At 42.8% G+C, this 19,243-nt stretch overlaps 1 protein-coding gene and 1 pseudogene across 3 annotated transcripts in view; one reads left to right on the top strand and one right to left on the bottom strand.

Moving 5' to 3' along the window:
• Positions 1–16,140, bottom strand: part of LOC127201763 (leucine-rich repeat protein 1-like) — a 65,283-nt pseudogene extending 49,143 nt beyond the window's left edge.
• Positions 1–19,243, top strand: part of Nsmce2 (NSE2 (MMS21) homolog, SMC5-SMC6 complex SUMO ligase) — a 214,451-nt gene that overhangs the window by 137,721 nt on the left and 57,487 nt on the right. Inside the window, exon 5 of one of the 3 annotated variants that reach the window (XM_051159623.1) lies at positions 16,384–16,670. The exons of the other annotated variants lie outside the window; for them this stretch is intronic. Within the exon in view, the coding sequence (XP_051015580.1) occupies positions 16,384–16,385 (2 nt within the window). The 3' untranslated portion in view covers positions 16,386–16,670. Of the gene's footprint in view, positions 1–16,383; positions 16,671–19,243 lie in introns of those variants that run through there. 3 annotated transcript variants of the gene reach the window in all.

Genomic DNA, 19,243 nt, shown 5'->3' with positions numbered 1-19,243 from the left:
TTGTTGCGTCACAAAGATTTATTGAAGTGATAAAAGTTATTATGGAAAACAGTGTGCAGTAACTATGGCAACAGTTATTTGATCTCACAGTAATTAGCTGAGCATTTGGTTGCACAATACTTTTCACAATGCCTTCCTGGTTAGTTCATTAAACGAAATTAACTTTTGTTTGAACTGTCTTCCTACAGCGTCCTAAATTTGATTTCATTTTAGTTCAAAAGAATTAGAAAGTGCATTTTAAAACTACCTTTCCAACTTTCAGTTTATGGCCATTATTTGAAGTCATAACTTTTTAAATTTTTTCTATTTATATGCTACAGTATGATATGACTCACTGGCTCATCCTCTGAACAGTATAGTTCCTATGATGGCTCGTGCCTGCGTGAGACTGCACATTGACATCAGCTCGTGTCCTTCCTATGTCTCCACCTCCATCCTGTGATCCTGGATCACTGTATATAAATGTTGCAGTTCCCAGGTCGCATGTGTTCCATTCTCAACAATCTGTGTCTCTTCTGCTCACTGTCTAGCTCTGCTGAGACTCCCTCACCTCGACGCTCTCCCGGTACTCGTGGGTGTGCTCCTTCCTCTTTCTTCATGCAGGTGACTCATGCAGATGGTGATGTCATGCTCAGAGGACTTCCTCTTTAGACTGGGGCCCTCAAACTATTTGCCCTTCCTGTCCTCCATTGTTCCTGTTGCAGAGGTGAAGAGGGGTGTGCGCGGACACACATACACACACACACACAGTCAAGTATTCAAGATTTTGAATCAAAAATAATGAAAATGAAATGGAAAGAGGAGAAAAGTTCCTGAGTAAATTAGTATAACTTTTTTTTCTAATTCAGGAAATGGGGTTAGGAAGATGGTTTCCCAGCTTAAGGGCGCTTGCTGATTTCTTGAGGCCCTAAATTGGGTTCCCAGCACACAGGTTGGACAGGCCACAATTGCCTGTAACTCCAGCTTTAAAGGAGTCCAGCATCTCTGGTCTCACACCTACACATTAAAAATAATACAACTTTAAGCTCAATAAATGTTCCTTGTATTTCATTTTAATCTCTTTCAATGCAATGATTTTTGTATTTTTTAATGTATATTCAATACTAGCTTTAAAAAACTACGTTTTTTTATGAAGTTTTTTTTTTTTTTTTTTTCTCTCATTTAACCATTTAAATGAGAAATGGCTGCCAGTTTTCAGTTGGGGAAATTCTTGTATAAAGACAGAGCTTTTCCAGTTTTGAGAGTAAGATTATTGCTTTTTGTTTAGCATGAAAGCATCTTCCATTTCACCAATTATCAGCAGAATTCTGTTGTTAGAACTTGTCAGCTTGGCACAGTGGCACATGACTGTAATCCCAGCACTCTGAGAGGCAGAAGTAGGCAGATCGCTGTGAGTTCGAAGCCAGCCTAGTCTACAAAGTGAGTCTACGACAGCCAAGGCTACACAGAGAAACCCTGTCTTGAATACCCAAAAAGAAAAAGAAGAAGAAGAACTTACTTGTCTCTATTCTTGCTTGTTGTTGAAAATGTTCAGGATGATTTGTTTCTAATAAAAACAGTATTAATTGGGCTGGAGAGATGGCTCGGAGGTTAAGAGCACTGTCTGCTCTTCTAAAGGTCCTAAATTCAATTCCCAGCAACCGCATGGTGGCTCACAACCATCTATAATGAGATCTGATGCCCTCTTCCGCCATGCATGAGAACATGCAGAGAGAGCACTCATATATATTAAATAAATAAATAAACAAATAGTGTTAATTATCGTAGGTAGCATCAGCACCTGTCTCACTGTTTGCTGCCATCTTCTCCATCAATGTGTATATTATGGATGCTGTCAGCATCATAACTCCTGTCAAGGATCCTCCAATTTTACACACACACACACTTCCTCTCCCATACTCTTTTCCCCCTATTGTAACATCATTTGGAAATTTGACTGTCCTTTGACACAGCCTTCACTGGAGCTTCTGTCAAGTTTCCCCTGCTTTCCCTCATATTATCCCCTGCTCCCTAGTCATGCTATCGCTGACCTGTACCTGATTCTTGGTCATGATTATCATCGTGTGTTACAGTTAAAAATTAAGCACTGTTGTCTGGTGGGCTGTGAACTCCAGAAAAGGGATGATACTCCCTGCTTCTCCTGAGTCATCTCTTGGCATCCACAAGACTGTTCCCAGATTACAACCAAGCAAATCAGAGGGCCAGCCTCCCCTCACTACCTCACTCCCTCCTGACCCCCTAAATTCTACTCATTTTTCTTGTCCATTTTGCTGTCCAATCTCTGCCACAATAGATGTACACCCTCTTGACTCTCCCAATTTTGTATTCTTTTTCTAGGCTTCTAAAATGTTCTGGGTATGGGCCTCCAGTCCTCTCAGGAAAGGAGAGAGGAAAGAAGGTGTTATTTATTGGGGCAGTACTACTCGCCCTGGTGACTCAGCCCGACCGACATTGTACACTGGCAGATCACCAGAGCAGTCACCAGTGCTCTGTACCCTTTGCTCCCCTCCCCTCCCACTGTGCCACCATTCCAGCCAGGCTCTGTCTTTTGTCCTGCTCCAGTGCACCAGTACTCTGACAGAAACACAGGCTCTTCCAGATTTGCCTTTCTACGGACTAGCTGCTCATATAAAGGTCACCCATCAGTGTCCAGCCCTGCAAGCAACCATTGCCAGGCATGGCTTCATTATGTAGTCTCCCAGGAGGCCCTTACCGCCTGAGCAGACCTGAGCTCGTTTATCTCTTGGCCTCTGCTTGCTGTCGCTGAGCGCGTGTTTGTGTGCCCTGGCAGCCTTCCATGAGCCCCTCTTACCTCAAGTCCTCTCTCCTTGGCTTCTGCTGAGTTGTTTTCAGGACCTCCATTTTGTTTTGCTCTTGGTCATAAGGAATCTTCTGCCCACTCCACGTCCTCCTTTCTCTGGCTGTAGGATATCACTTTAAGAGCTCACAAAGAGAAAATCATGTATTGTCCCTGATGATAGCTACAGTGCCTGATAGAGTGTCATGCATGCTCTTATTGAACACACATAAGGGAACGTTGCTCCTTGGCCTGTCTCCTCTGCCGTCTGCTGAGTTTGAGGCTCTGTGACATGGGTTCTGGTAGTGTCTTCATCCAGGAAGTCTTCCTTCTGTTCTCACTTTGCATCTTCCTGCTACTTCCTGCACAGGGCCTCCGTTCTCTAGCAGCCTTTCCGTCTGCTCCAGCCCAGCACTGATGTTCCTTAGACATAAGGAATGTGATGGCTAAATGACAAGCAGGCACAGGCTTACATGTGTTTACATATAAATATATAAACAAAGATTTTGTTAGTCTCTTTAAATGGTTAACTCAGTTGTGATTACTTACAAGTCACTGCAGACTATAAATGAATAATCAGCCACTAAGTAATTCCAAGACAAAAAAATGCAAAAATTCTTTGAAAAATGTTTGGCTAGAAGATTATTTTAATTGAATTTTTAATACGACTTTTAATGTTTACTATGTCAATGAAGAAGAATCTAAAAAATAAGTATACTTAGGATCTTAAAAAGAAATTGTCCAGGGTCCACCATACACATAGTGAAATGGTGACTGTGTGTGGAGAGGAGGAAGAAAGGTACTCAGCTAAGTACTAATTAGTCGGTTCTCAAAGTTTCTGGGACTAAGTCCCACTTGTTCTGGAGACACTGCACCATCTTTGGGGTTCTCCAGTGGAATGGAGTGAGGGCTTCTGGCAGTCTTCCTGGATCAACTCTCAGGTTTGTTCCCCACCCTCCCCTGGTTCCTTTGGAGAAGAAGAAGTTAGGGGAGGCTGGAGAAGCCGGCAGAACACCAGGTGTCGATGGAGCCTGAAGTGAAGGAGTCCTGAGTCTGCCGTGCCCTGGCCTGTGGAGTTGCTGCCTCCTGTATAGCTCCTGCTCCTTGTTTGCTTTTGTGAAGCATGGCGGAACTGACCTTTCCACCTGCCCTTCATGCTCTGGGTGACTCAAATGCTGAGCCATTGTTTTAGGAACGGATTATGTGTTGACAATATGGTTGAGGTATTTGCTCTGCACTGTGCTGAAAAGTAGGTAGATTTTGGTATGCTTTTGCTTAGGTCAGAAGGGCCTCTTTTCCCTTACTTTGGGTGGTGTTTTGATTTTTTTCTACTGTAATACAGATCACAGCTCCAGATGCTGAAATTCACCTGAACCTGTCTAAAAACTGCCAGAGATCTGTAGCTTTCACTGGCAGCCCGGAGCATCAGTGTGTCCTTTCTCTTAAAAGCTCACACCATCCTCCTTAACTGGCATGTGGGGGCCAAGATGGAACTAAAGTTCCAGCAGTCACATGTGGAAAAGTAAGGCACATTAGGCTCTGGGCTTGTAAATCCCCACAGTAGAGCAACTGTAACCAGCATGCAGGGAGGTTTGTACTAAGTAGATTCATGGGATCAGCCCTCTCTGAAAGTTTGGAGTTGCCAGTTAACTACATATGTATTTTTCAAAGGAAATTATCAAAAAGGACATTCCACTCTTATTACAAAGCTATTTTAGGGGTAAATGTTTTGATAGATGTGGTTCAGTGCACCTGGGAGCTGAGCCGTAGCTTGAGGCAGTTAGAACAGATGGGGTTCTGAGATAGCTCAAGACTTGGGTTTCCCCCCCCGTGCGAGCACATGGTTGGTGGGGCCAGTGGGAACTTTAACTTTGTTCACGCTGACATTAGAAAAGTAGCTTCCTTGTGAGAAGCTCTCATTACTGAAGAGTTCTAAGACCATGCCCGGCTCCTCTTAAGTAAACATATAGTGGGCGTACTGTGGTACAAACATTTTGTGAAGAGAAAATGAAGTCAGTATATACAGGGAGTACGTCATGTCAAGGCTTTTTAAATTTGCATCAGATGCAAAGTCTAGGATTAGGGCACTACTGACCGATGTGAATAGCAGAAGTTTAACAAGATAGAAAGACTGCTATGAGCTTCCTCCTTTTTTTGAAGCTGAGTTGAAACTCTAGTCAGATTGAAATCCTCGCATATAATTTTTAAAAATAGTCTAATGTGTCACCAGCCTTGTCAGAAAATAAATGTACACGTATAGAGCACTGGCTGCTTTCCACGCTCACCTGCCAATAGATAGCTTGCTTGTTCAGTGACATTTTACAGTCCTAACACTTTCCCCTTTGACTAACGTGATCTTTCATCAGCCATAAAAGTATTTGTCCTTATGTAAGCAACATATTAGGAGAGGAAGGACTTGGTAAACTCAGTACAGTCATCTGGCCTCTCCATAAAGTAGTGACAAGTGCAAGAGCACAGGACAGGGAGCATGTTTGTTGTTGTTGTTGTTTATTTTTGTTTGCTTCAGAAAGTCTCACTGTATAGCCCAGGCTGGCTTGGCACTCAAGCCAATCTTGTCTCAGTCCTCTAAGTGCTGGGTTTTACAGGTATGACCTACCACACCCAGCCATTTGTCACTTCTTACTTCCTGTCCCAGGATAAGTTCCCCAAAGGCGGAAACCATCTTTCCATCCTCATCTACTGGTTGTTGATGACATGTTGAAGGACACATAGCGGAGAACTGTTCCTTTAACACCTAAAAGCTATCATGTTATGGTAAATGTTCAGCACCTCCTTGTTAGTAACACAAACAGGAGCATGGCTCCTGCGAGCTAGCTGAGAGTTAACCCTTCCCACCCTTGGTAAGAGTTCCTAATAAACTTTAGCTTTCGCTTCTGAGGAGAACTGTGTCCAAGTACTTCCCCAGAGACAGCCTTTACAAATTCGGCAACTGGATTTGCTTTGCGAGAGCTGTTTCTAGATCAGTGGAGGTGTCCTGTGCTTGCAGCATCTGCTAACCCAATTGTACTCTTTCACTGAATGCTTTATTAGCCTTTGTGCAAACTGCTTATTTGAAACAATTCAATTGGGTTGACTGCAGCCCTTCTAACAATCAGGGTTTTCGTTCTCACAATGTGAGCATTACATATTGCCTCTCATTGTACACTGTATTAAGATTTAAAAAAAAATAGCATTTAGAAATGGTCATGCTAACCTCACTTTAAGGTAAAAAGGTTCTATTTCAAGGTCAGCTGATTATAGTATGAACCAGTACTGATGATTCATTCTAGTGATGCTTTTAGTTCTTGTTTGGGACCCAGACAAGAGAAAGCCTTTATATTATGTAGATTACTTAGTTAAGGCACTTGATGTAGTAGCAACTTGCTGACTAATTGAGGAAACACTTTTAGTTATAAATAATTAGAAATACTGGAAAATCCAGTTTGGTGAAGGACATCTCATTAAAGGTGCAGTTCATTTGTGTATATTTGATTTGAGTAAATGTATAAATTTAATAATTTCTCAAGAGCATGCTTGCCTCCTGACACTGCCTTACAAACCTATAGTCTTCCCTACAGCAGCTCAGCTGCAGAAGGCCGTAAACATTTTCCAGGAAGAAACCCACTTGTGTCCCCAGAATGGGTCAGTGAATGCAGCCTCAATTTTTCTCCTTGCCTTCAATCTTTGTGACAATCATAAGCGAATTAAAAGGACTTTAAAGGACTCTAAGCTTTTGGTCAATGCCAGGCTTTCTTCCTTAAAGTCCAAGGGTATGATCTAGTTAGCAATTTTCCCTCACAGCGTGGAGTAGGCATCATAGTAGGATGGGCCATTCACCTTAAGAACAGGGCCTTAGCCTGATGGGCAATTCTGGGGTTACTTCGGGCCTAAAGATAGTAATCTGAGCTTGAGTGCCTGTCAGGTTACCAGCTGAGGCAGAGAAACACACACAGGCACTGTCTTAGTTACCTTTCTCATTGCTTAGACAAAATACCTGACAGACACAACCTAAGGAGGAAGAGTTCCTTTTGGCTCACAGCCCAGCGGAGAAGACATGGCAGCAGGAGCTCGGGGCAGCTGCTCACATGGAAGCCGCAGGCAGGAGGCAGACAGAGTGGGCTGACTGCTGGTGCTCGGCTCACTTTCTGCCTTTTATTCAGCCCAGGCCCCTTAAGTGGTGTCGTTCATATTCAGGGATGTGTCTTCCCTTCTGTGTGGAACCTTTCTGGAAACGCTCTCCTAGGTGCACTTGAAGGTGTGTTTCCGTGGTGATTCGAAACCAAGTGAAGTTGACAGTGAAGATTAAGGATCACTGCCACTAGATGTCTAGGCTCTCACTCACGACATTACACAGCAAGGCTGGCAGAGTGTGCTGAGGGCTCTGGTCCACTTCTAAGTAGTCCTCGGTGTGGCTCAGCTCACTAAGCTCTGCAGGGCCGGGAGCAGAGTACATGAGCAATGGCACCTTTGTACCACTGTGCTGAGGACCAAATGTCCCACCTTGTCCAGAGCTCTCAATGCTAGTTTTCTGAAAAAATGAAAATTGGAGTGTTGTTTTTTTAACAGTCACTACTGATTAAAAATCTCAAAGTACTGTAGCTGAACAAAGCCTATTTATAAATTACAGGCTATATATTATTGGTAAGTCTTTTAAAAAGATTTGTTTATTATTCTGTATATAGTACTCTGCCAGAAGAGGGCATCAGATCACATTATAGATGGATGTGAGCCACCATATGGTTGCTGGGAATTGAACTCAGGACCTCTGGAAGAGCAATCAGCGCTCTTTACCTCTGAGCCATCTTTCCAGCCTTATTGGGAAGTCTTATAGGGTATATTAATTCCCCTGACTTAAGAGTCTTTTCAACCTTTTGACTTTGTGTTTTAATTTTAAGAGAAAGTCAGTATTTCAGTCTACACTGATGAAGACTTAGTCATTTCCAGAGTCCATTTCAGCACACAGTTCTCCTGCACCAGCTGTGTGACTCCCAGAGCTTAGGCAGTAAGAATTAGTCAGCCCGTGCCTTCATAGTGTCTGCCACTACAGGAGCAGGAGGCCCCAGCAGCAGGGACCTATATTACGCGAGTGTAGCAGCAGAGCCTCTTGAGCAGCCCTTGACTCTAGCTTCTTGCAGGTAATTTGCCTGAGTCATGGATGGAAACTGCGGGATTTTGATGAGTATAGTTGTGCTATTATAGGAGGTCAGCCTAGCAGAACTGTTGAAAGAGCAAGCAGAAAGCCCAGGCCTGGCTTAACCCTTGGCCCGCTTTATGACGGGTGTTATTGTGGGCTTGTTACTTTACCTCTCTGTGATTTTGCTTTCCACCTCTCTAAGTGGCAGTAGTGCAGGTTGAGTAGCCCTTATCCAAAACACTCAGGACCACAGCATTGGGGTCATTAACATTTTTCAATATATGCCCTATACATGTGGACTAAAGATAATTATATGTGATATTTTTAATAATTTGCTCATGAAACAGTTTCGTGGTATATGATATTCCACTCATGGTAATAATACCTACATCATAGAGTTTCAGTGATTATATCAAGTATCCAGTACCTCACACATGGCAAATGCCCTGCAGTTATTAACTATTGCTGCTGCTGCTGCTGCTGCTGCTGTTTTTAATTACAAAAGCATTGAACTTAAAAGACCTGGGTTCAACCACCACTATACCTCTTAGGAACAGTAGCCACAAATCAGTGTAGTTGAGAAAACTCAAAGATAAAATGCAATTATGTGTGAATGCACATAAAGGTTTCACAAATGAAAAGTACTGTTTGGTGCTGTAGCCTTGTTGCAGAAGTGAAGACATGGGCTACAGCCGTTCCATCTTTGCTCGGCACTGCTCAGACCCCACGATAAGCCACTCATTTGTGTTCAGGCATTTCAGCTGTCTCTGTGGCTTCTGACATTCGAGACATGCTTTTCAAGGTGGCTGCAGTATCTTTAACCCTCCTGAAAGAAAACAGTCTGCCAAGCATAAAAGTGTTTGCATTCTGTCTCCACAGTTCCCAGTCAGCGTTGCTGGGATTTAAATCAAGTAAGGAAAGGCCTTACTTGATCATTTCATTCTGTGACAGTATTAGAACAAAACCAAGACTGTGAGATCCTAGTCTGGGGAGAAGTTGGTTTTGATTGGGGGTTGTGGGGAGAAATACAACCAAATGAGAGCCCCATGTCCCTCACAACATTATTTTTATAGCTAATGTGCTAGTTGACTCATAGATAACACCTGTGTCATTTATTTTTAAAAACCTTACTGAAATCTACATCTTAGTGAGTTCTAGGAAAGAAATCACAACAGTTGTTCAGGCATCTGTCTGAATGATGCGGTGAGAAAAGAGTTCTAAATATAGTTAGTACTTAAGACAGATGAGCTTCCGTGCAGTACTGCAAGTATCAATTGAACTGGATCAGAAGGAGCTTGCCATTAAAACAGCCTAAATCTAGAGTGAATATGGTATGCTCTGGAAAGCAACAGCTGTTTCCCTTGAATAATCTTTGTTAGCAAACTCAAATATAACTGGTATGTTGCCACTTTCCAGGTGCAGAGCTAGTATACCAGACTGTGGTTAGGAATAAATAGCATCAGCTGACAATGTAGCTAGTTGATAGAGTGCTTGCGTAGATGTATGAGGCCCTGTGGAAAGTCCCCAGCACCACATAGAACAGGCATGGTAGTGCACCACCTGCAATCCCAGTACAAGGGAGGTGGAGGCAGGAAGATCAAGGTCCTCCTCAGCTGCAGAAGGAATGTGAGGCCAACGTTGGCTGCAGGAGACCCTGTCTCAACAAAACATCTAAAGTGTTAGGTGACATGGCACAATGGGCGTTTGCAGGAAGTCTTCTTCTCACTGAGCAGTTCCAGGGAGCCCTGTTTCTATTTTGACATTCCTAGCACCCCAGTTAGGAACTCTCACCATCTATCTTGGTCTGTTTTGTGTTCCTGTAGCAGAATTCCAAGACTGGGCAATTGATAAAGGAATCTATTTCTCACAGTTGTGGCTGCTAGGAAATCTAGTTTCGAGGTGCTAGAACCTGGCAAGAGCCATTACATTGTGTCATCTAATAGCAGGAGTCAGAAGAACAAGAAGCCAAAGGGGGGCCAGACTTGGCTGTGTTGCTGCCACTGCTGTGGTTGTTTTGGTTTGGTTCTGGTGGTGCTGCTGGGCACCAAACCCATCATCTCGTGAACAGGCTTTCTACCACTAAGCTATGCACTCAGCCTGCCGAACTCACTTTTATAACAGTCTGCTCTCAAGAACTAAGCCACCCTGTGAAAAGGACATCGATGCACTCATGCGGACAGGGCCCTCCTAGTCTAGGAAATGGTTGAATGTCTCACTGTTGACACTGTTACATTGCGAGCTGTATTTCTAACAGACGAGCTTTAGGGATTGAGGCAACATCCACCCTTCCTTCCTTTTCCCTCTCAACAGTTCCGAAGGGGCCATACATTGCTGAGAATCACCTCATTCTCTGAGAATCCAAAGACGAAGAGGGTGGACAGTGTCTGCTTTCTTTTAAAGACTAAATAACACCACACACATTTTATTTGAGGTGATATTGTACTTATAAAGCTCTTAGCATTGTCTGGCACACAGTGAGTATCAATTAATGACCCCAGTGTGTGATAACATGCACACCTGTGGTTGGTAATAGCTCCCATTTATGAAGCACTTATAATATTCTAGGAATTCCTCATATACACATGCATGTATACACACATATGCGACATCATACTTAATCCTTACAGCATCCGAAGAGTACAGATTATTGTCCCAGCTAGACCCAATTCACAGATGAGCTGACTCAAGTTCAGTTAACTGGAGTTGTCCAAGGTTACGTATACAGTAGGTGTATCTTAACCACAGGAATGTTCCTTGAAGGTTCACTCCACAGTCCATATTGCCCACAGTCCACATTCACACGACTTCCTCGATGGACAGTGCTACTTGCAGCATTTGTTTCCTGGCATCCAATGCCTGGGAAAACCAATTTCACTGACTCCACTATCAACATGTAAGTTCCTGCCCTTTCTCAGGATTACAAAACTCTCAGAAACCAAAAGGAAGTTACCAATCAAGCTGAAAGTTGTCATACTAGTAGAAGGTTAGTGACAATACTAAGGATTAGTAGGAGGTGAGCAAGGGAAGAGATGGTATATGATGTCTATATAATCTGCACATATAATGCCTATGTATAGCCTATAATGTCTGCCCACTTTGTTTTCAGAGTCTTCAGACCTTTCACTTCTTTGAATGGCCCACACCTCACTAAGTCTCCCCCAGTGTCAGTTTCCCTCCATTTGGTAGGTGAAGAACTGAGACTTAGAGCCATCACCAGAAGACAGTGACCAAAGTCAAGAGTCAGTTTCTAGCAAAGCTGGATTCAGGTTCAGGTCTAGTTCCATTGTTTCCTAAGAAAATCTTGTCTGTGATGATAAATTATCCCAGAACTTCGGGTATTGAGTGAACTTCCTCTAATCCCACCACACATGCCCTTCATCTGTTGGATGCTACCAGTCATGTAAGAGACCATGGAATTAATAAGATACAGAATTTGCATCTCTGGTTTTGCTGAGTCCCATGTCACACTGCCGTGTACCTGTTGCTGCTGACTTCCACAGATACCTGTCTTAGGACCTACGTCTTTCCACAGCCCTCCCAGCAAGGCCACCTTTGTTCACGGTGATGCCCTAACTAGGGAGCCTTCTCCTCCCGCACTTCCTTCCCACTGGGTCACCAGTCTCGCTGCCGTTTCTCTCAGCCCACATGCTCACTCACGCCACTCCTTTAGAAAGAAAGGGCAGCAAGGCTGTTCTTTGTGCAGCTGAAGCTGCCCCTCTTCTTTCCCCCTCAGAGAACACCTTACTTCCATTCACTCTTGGGCCAGAGTATCCTGAGTGCCTGCAGCTTTAAGTGAAATCTCTCTGAGCAAATGTTCCATGGCTACAGTTGGCCGAAGTTTCACTGTATCTTAACTAAGACTCTCCATCGCTTACGTGTTTCAGTCATGGTTTTTTAATTTGGTGGTGGTGCCTTTTGACAGAGGGTCTCACTGTGTTGCCCAGACTAGTAACTCCAGAGCTCAAAATAGATTCCTTCTCCAGCCTTCTGAGTTTCAAGACCAAAGGTGTGCACCACTGTACTGGTTCTTTTGATGGCTTAATGTTCTTATTCCCCCTTTGTGGTCTCTTTTGTGGGTTCCTTCTCAACTCCTACACCCATACTTCAAATAGTTGTTCAGGATCCTCTTTCTGGACATTTACCCTTCTTTGTACTGTCTCTGCCTTTTCACTTGTGTGGTTACTATGGCTTCAACCCCCATTCCACCTTCACACTGCTGAATGAGGTCTCTCCCTATGACCTTACTGCCCCTCTCTCTCTCCTTTAGAATATATCAGGAACATTTCCATGTCAGCATGGCCCCTTTTCTTCCTTCAGTCCCCACATCAGTTAGTAGGAGGTCATCAGCCACACCCCAGAGCACAGGCACCATTATGAATTCAGCCTTCAGCCTTCACTCCCAGTAACCACAGCTCAGTTCTTTTGCTCCTTCAGTATTTCTCAAATGTCCTTTCACGCTGTGCCAGAGCTCTTTCTCCAGGCAGTTATCTTTTGTTTTCGCATTGTTTCCCTCATTTTTTTTGTTGTTAGAGGGAGTTCTTTGTCCATCAGGACTTCAGGCTTTATTGCTGGGTGTTTCTTTAGGATAAATACTATCTTAATTCTCTTGTCTTATTTCAATCTTTGTACTTCCCTGTCTACAGAGGTACCAAAACTTATGTCCCCAGTAAATATTTGTTGAACAGGATAGGACTTTCTAGAATAATCAGAACGCCTTAAATGTATTGAAGATTAGGAGGGAAGCCCTTGGGGAAAACCTGCAGGTGCTTATCCACGGTGCCTCGCTTGTGCAGTTGTTTGGGAAGCACTGGCTGTTAGCGTGTGTCCTTCCATCCCTGGGCTTCTTCTGTGCCTTTATTCTCACTCCTGTCTGCTCCTGCTTGTTCTCTCACACTCAGCACTCTGTCCTGCCAGAAATTGGGTCTAGATGCTGTCCACGGATGCCTCTGGCATGGCACCTCTCAGTCAGTGTGGTTTCCTGGGTCCTTATTTGGCTTCTAACGTTAACTTCAAATCATTCAAGACAAAAAAAAAAAAAAAAAAAAGAAAAAGAAAACAAGCTCTACTTATATGTTCATAGTGTCTAACCTAGTTCAACCTCCTAGGTGTTTCTGAATAGTGAAGAGGTATACATCAAAATCACCAGATGTTTGTGGGTGTGCTACTGTTGAGCTCTCTGTAGAGAAGGTGTCTTCCCACCCACCTGACCCCTGAATATACAGTTTCAGTCTCTTCAGTCCAACTTGAGAGCCACTCTTGTATTTCAGGTGAGTTCAAGTTCTAGCGTCTCCAGTTAACTGTTGTTAATCAGATTAGCTGCCCAATTTCTGTGTCTCAATCAAAGCATGTATCATCAAAGCCTTCTTGTTTATGAGTACAAATACTCCATTGATGTTTATAAGAGGAATGCAGACTAGCCACAAAAGCTGGCGTACACATGTGATAGCATTTGTGTGTGTGACGTTTAAAGAGTGCTGGGTTATAATGTTCTGCCTCTGAATGACATGAGGCTGTAGTAGGAGATCACTGAGTTCCAGGCACGCACCTGGGAAGCATAGTCAGAAGCCCTGGACAGGAGCAGGAGAGCTGGCAGGTGCAGCGTTCCCGCGACTCTGTCTGCTCACAGACCTCATGTCTGTGTTATCAAAGTGTGGAAATAGGACCTTAATCTCAGAATCAACTGGACCTGTTTCCAAGTTGTTATTAAAAGCAAAAGGATACCATCAGAACAATAAAATGACAATTTTAAATAAACATTGGAAAAACAGTGTTTTCTTATGAGGAAGGCATCTAAAGTAAGCATTAGAAATAGCCATCATCACTCTTTCTAGAACACCTATATTTTTCCCATGTAGTGCTTCTTTATTTCTCTCTAAACCAGACCCCTGACCATCTAGCTGAAGATGGCTTCCTCTTCACACTAAAAGTTCTGTGTCCTCTTTCAGTTCAACTAAAGAATCTATACTAAATTAGAATCTTGGTTTCAATTTAGCCTCTCAGAAGAGAAGTTGGTTGATGTGGCATAGGTCAGGAATCCACTGTGGTACCAGCAACTATGGCCAAGGAGCCAGGGCCATGTGATGAAAATGTGATATCATAGCGTCCGCCCAGATACAAAAGAGGCAGTCTTAGGCAGGATGAACTGTTGTGTTCTAGACTGACCACCCACCAAATTCCAAGGAAGCATGAAGTGAGAAGTACACTGTAGTAGCATTCAGCAGGTGATGGTTTTTATAGCCTGGTTGCCAGTGCCTCCCAGCTAATGACTCACCTTGAGGCCAGGCTGTATCTCAGATGTTTGTGTTACATTCTGTAGTACAGAGAAGTGCCCAGCCACACACACTCATTGTGCTTTTATTCAATAAACAGAAGAAAATATTAGTTCTGCCTTCCCGGTGATATAAATAGGCAATAAATTTTTTAATAAATCCAAAGCAAAATTGTGGTGTACAAAGGAAGTTAAAATGAGGAGGAAAGGAGGGAGGGAGACAGACATAAAACTATAACAAAGTCTTGTCTTTTTATAATTTCAGCATACATATAAGCAGTGTGGTTTTCATTTAAACATTTATTGGTTCATTAAAATATTAGCTTTAAAAGATTTTTATAAAAACAAAATATAAATATGTGCCACTAATATTGACTGACATCTTTGTTTGTTTGTTTGTTTTTCAAGATTGGGTTTCTTTGTGTAGCCTTGGCTATCCTGGACTCACTTTGCAGACCAGGCTGGCCTTGAACTCACAGAAATCCGCCTGCCTCTGCCTCCCAAGTGCTGGGATTAAAAGCGTGCGCCACCACGCCCGGCCATCTTTTAGTTCTTACTTTCCAGTTTTAAATTGATATACTCCCCGTTTGATATGACTATAAAACAGTTCTGCCAGTGTCAAGTAAGTAAGTAGACAGTAGGAGATTATAGTTCACTCAACTCTATAAGGTGATTTGGATTAAAACTTTACAAAGATCACAGAGTGAAAGCCATTCTTTATAGAACACTCAGGCAGTTTCTAAAGATGTACCAGGATGTGTTTTGTCTGTATGATGGATTGCCTCCAGTGATCTTAGTGATGGTAAAAGGGACCATGGAGTGAAGTAATCTAGGAAATGTGGGGTTTGAGGAGCTATGCTAGTGTATTTGTTGATAATACCAACCAAGAAAATTACTCTGGAAGCAAACCAGATCTAACAGTAATTAACAGGGCTTTTTACCTAGCTTTATTAATTAGAGAAACTAATAGTGCTTAAGGGAAGCTTCTATATAAACAGTTCCAGAGTTCAGTGGCTCATTACTATAGATTTTTCTCTCTATAAATGGTTCAGTGTAGATAAGGCAGCATGTCAGTTCCATGAGGTTGTCCAGGTTCCTAGTGATCTTCTAGCTATGACTCCACCATCCTGAAGACTCACTCAGACTGCTCCAAGAGGCAAGAGTGAGCTTGGACCAGGTCTATACAGAAAGCATTACCCCACTACATCTTACTGTCAGGGACCAAGTCACACATACCACACCTGCCTCTAAGGAGGCTGGACAAATGGATAGTTCCAGAAGGAAAACAGCATTAGTATTTTTAATGTTTGCACACTATCAGTATGGAGATTTAAGAAGCTTCAGAAAACATAAGTAAAGGGAAATATTGTAATGTTAATAATACGTTCCTTTTTATATTCAAAAAAATTTTATTGAAATTTTAAAGATTGTTTCAAAGTTACTTGTCAAAAAATAATAATAGTTGAAATGTAGTAGAGGTCATCTTACCTCTCTACTATGGCAGGTAGTGTTGATGGCTTCCATAGACCACCTGTGACTCTCTGGTTCTGTCCACATTGAGAAATGCAGAAGAAAGTGAGATCTTACAGAGGCTGAAAAGTACTCAGCTCTAGACAGAAACGTGATGGTATGCCCACTCTGCACAACCTCAGCACACCGAGTCTTATGTGGGCATGTGCTACACCACAGCTTTATTAATAGAACCACATAGCATACAATTCACCTACTCAGAGTGTTCGCTAAATTTTACAAGTTCACAAAGCTGTGCAACCATCTTGACAACAACTGTGGCAAGAAGTCTTCTATTTGTATTCACTTCCCTGCAAATGGACTTTCTGTCTCTGTAGACTTGCTGTTTGGAATATTGCATACAAACATATTCATGGGGTCTGGTTTGCCTGGCTTCTTTGACTCAGCATGATGCGTTCCAGTCTCATCCATGTTGAAGCATGTATCCACATGTGTTCTTTTTCATGCCTTTTAATCCACTGTATGGACATGTCACATTTATTCCTTCATGAGTTGGCAGTCATTTTGCTTGTTTTTCTCTTTTGCCTGTGATGAATAATGCTGCTTGAACATTTGTGTACAAGTGGACGTGAGTTTTCGTTTTCATTTCTTGTGGTGTTTATTTCGGAGTGTAACTACTGGGTCATATGGTAACTCTGTGTTTATCCTTTTTAGGAACTGCCTTTCCACCAGCAGTGTATGAGGGTTCCAATTGCTGCACGTCCTCGCCGGCACTTCTTACTGCCTACCCTTACTGTAGCCATTGTAGTGGGTGTGAAGTGGTGTCTCCTTGTTTTGACTTACATTTCTCTGATGGATTAATATTGTGGTGTTTATATTACTAACCTAGGGCAAAAGTTTAAATCTTAAACATTCACATAGAAACCACCTCATATTACTGAACTGATTTTCTGAAACAAAACCATAGATCTGTGCCAGATAAATGTTGTTCATGAAGTTATACTTGAAAAAAAAAAACAAACATGAACTAAAATGACTTGGAATGACAATTATACACTCATCTGGGGCATTTGGTTTGCAGTATGAATTCCTTTGCTGTGTTCTTTATCTGAGCTACTCAAGTGCTATTATGTGACATTTATCGATAATCCAGACAGCACTTTGGTTAAATCCACAGTGTGGTGTCACTAGGTCAACACTTGAAAATGGAAATGTGGGTCCCTTCTGGTTTTATCAGTTGAGATTAGAGGTGGTTTATAACACAGGGAACCTTTTCTCCGCCACTGTGTGTCTCAGTGTGAGCTAATGATCTGTCACCTGAAGCTACTTAAAATGGGTTGGGCCTTCTGGACTGTGGCGCTGCTGTGTTGACTTCAGGATCTGACTGCAGAGGGGAGCAAAGAACCCTTCTGACTTGTGTGCCTCCATGTCCTTTGTGTCCAGTAAAAGCACTGCCATGTTCAGCCCTTGCCTCTCTCTGCTTCTCAGATGTTTTCTACACCCATCACACCTTCTGTCTCTTCACCCTTTGGAGCTCTTAGTCTGCCTACCATTGTTTCTGTCAAGGAAAGAACACAATGTGCAGCTTGGGAGTCCATGACTTTCACCAACCTAGATATGTCCAAATTGAGAAGAGGGCTGCTGGAGGAGAGAGAATAGTGAACCAAATTCAGAAGATGCCTCCTCTAGGAAGTCTCAGGATGTCCGGGAAAGCTCCCGCAGGACAGAGCTTCATGGGAGACTGGTCCTCCACTCTGGCACACAGAGCACCTCACCCAGAGCTAAGCTCCCTGTGTGCTATGCATCTGGCACTGTTTGCAGAAGGCCTGCAGGGGAACAAGGGAGGAAAAGGGAAAGAAAGGAAAAATAGATCGATTGGCAGAACTTGAATTCTGCCACCCCCAAGGTAAAGGGAGGCAGCAACCTCAGGCACTTAAGAATCTGGAGTAAGCCTTCATGCTTCCTCTTTTGGCACGCTTTTGTTAACTGAGATACCGCCGTGCATGAAGCCAGCACATCAGGACTGCTAAAGATCCTGAAGCACCGGCTAACCCAGACTGTGCGCTGTCAGAACTCACAGAGGAGCCAGATGATAGCTGTTGCTATGTTATAGGACTGTGGTTCAGTTCTGTGTTGGCAAGTGCTTACTGAGCTGTGCTGTGTGAGAAGGGAGTGCGGATAGCCGTGTGTTGGCTCCCGGCTCATTTTTTCCATAGCCCTCTGAGGTGACAAGGTCATCCTTCAAGTGAGGTTAGCGCTTGCCGTATCCAGTTTATCTCTTAGCTCAACACCCAACTGTCCGTGACCTGACATGGTTGGTGAACATGCCGCCTCCCTGTTTCCCATACCCTCTGAAGAAAGGAGGGAGGAGCTATAGCAGTTGGAGAGAGGCTGTGCGGGCTGTGTAATGAGAGCATACCCAGATAAGGAAGCTAAGTAATGCACTTGGCTCTGGTGGAGCTTATTTTTTATTGGTTTTTGAGTTTTGCTGTGGCAATTTTTACAGAAAACTTCAAGCTCCTTTTTCTCACAGTCTTACTCTTAGACAGGGAAGAATGAATGATCGCTGAGGAAACACAGACTCACTTGTTTCTGTAAGAAAATGATCAAATGTGCTTCTGTGGAACAAAACTGGATTTGAAGTTTTGCTTGTTCTTTTTTATTATGAAGTTGAAATAAAAAAAAAAAAAGGAATGTTACTTGTGCTGATTTTCTTATTTCACATAGAAAATAAGAATATGTTTAGAACTTGAGCGAGTATCTTATTTTCTTTCTTGCTACATTGTTATCCATAGTCACTTGCTCAATGAAATTGTTATTACCTCACTGGACCACTGTACTATAAGGGTTCTAAAAGTCAGTGAACCAATCTCTCTCTCTCTCTCTCTCTCTCTCTCTCACACACACACACACACACACACACACACACACACACACATTTTAAACAGCCTCTTGCTTCATTTCGGTTTGTGTGCTTTTCAGTTAAGGTGAGTGTCTGCGTATGCTATAACTAATGCTGCATTCCTATAAAGACGCCTGTCCAGAAGGGAGCTCTTGGAGTCAATAGTGTCCCTGGACCTTCTCTCACCCACTAGCGCACACACACAGAAGCAATACTTTAACATGTTCTCTAAGTGACCTCTTTGGTAGAGCACTCCCTGGGATAGGCATCTTATTCCATTTTCTACTAGAAATTATTTTTCTGAATTTAGGGAAATTTTATGTTCTTTGAGTCTTATTCTAAAAAACCATTCCTTCTAGAATACAGTGAAAACTAGGGTGGGATACCTTAATTAGGAAACTTTTGTTGATTGCTTCCAGTAAGTAAAGCAATTATATGCAATGTATCAGAATATGAATATGTATGCTTTGTAATATTAACCCTTGATGTGGAAGAAGCCACCTGGGCTTTGAAGTCGGTTAATTGCAAAAAAATGCTGACTGGATGCCAGGCACTGTTGCAAGCACCTTTAAAAATTAGTTCACTCACCCTTACCTCTGTCTTCTGAGGGTGCTCTGCTAATATGCCCATTTCACAGATAAGAAGGGACCTGAGGTGGGATTAAGAAAGCTG

This window comes from Acomys russatus, chromosome 17 (assembly GCF_903995435.1).
Source record: "Acomys russatus chromosome 17, mAcoRus1.1, whole genome shotgun sequence".
In the NCBI taxonomy this organism is placed as follows: Eukaryota; Metazoa; Chordata; class Mammalia; order Rodentia; family Muridae; genus Acomys; species Acomys russatus.
The sequence above is the reverse complement of the archived record's forward strand: the minus strand, read 5'-3'. Positions and strand labels throughout refer to the sequence as shown.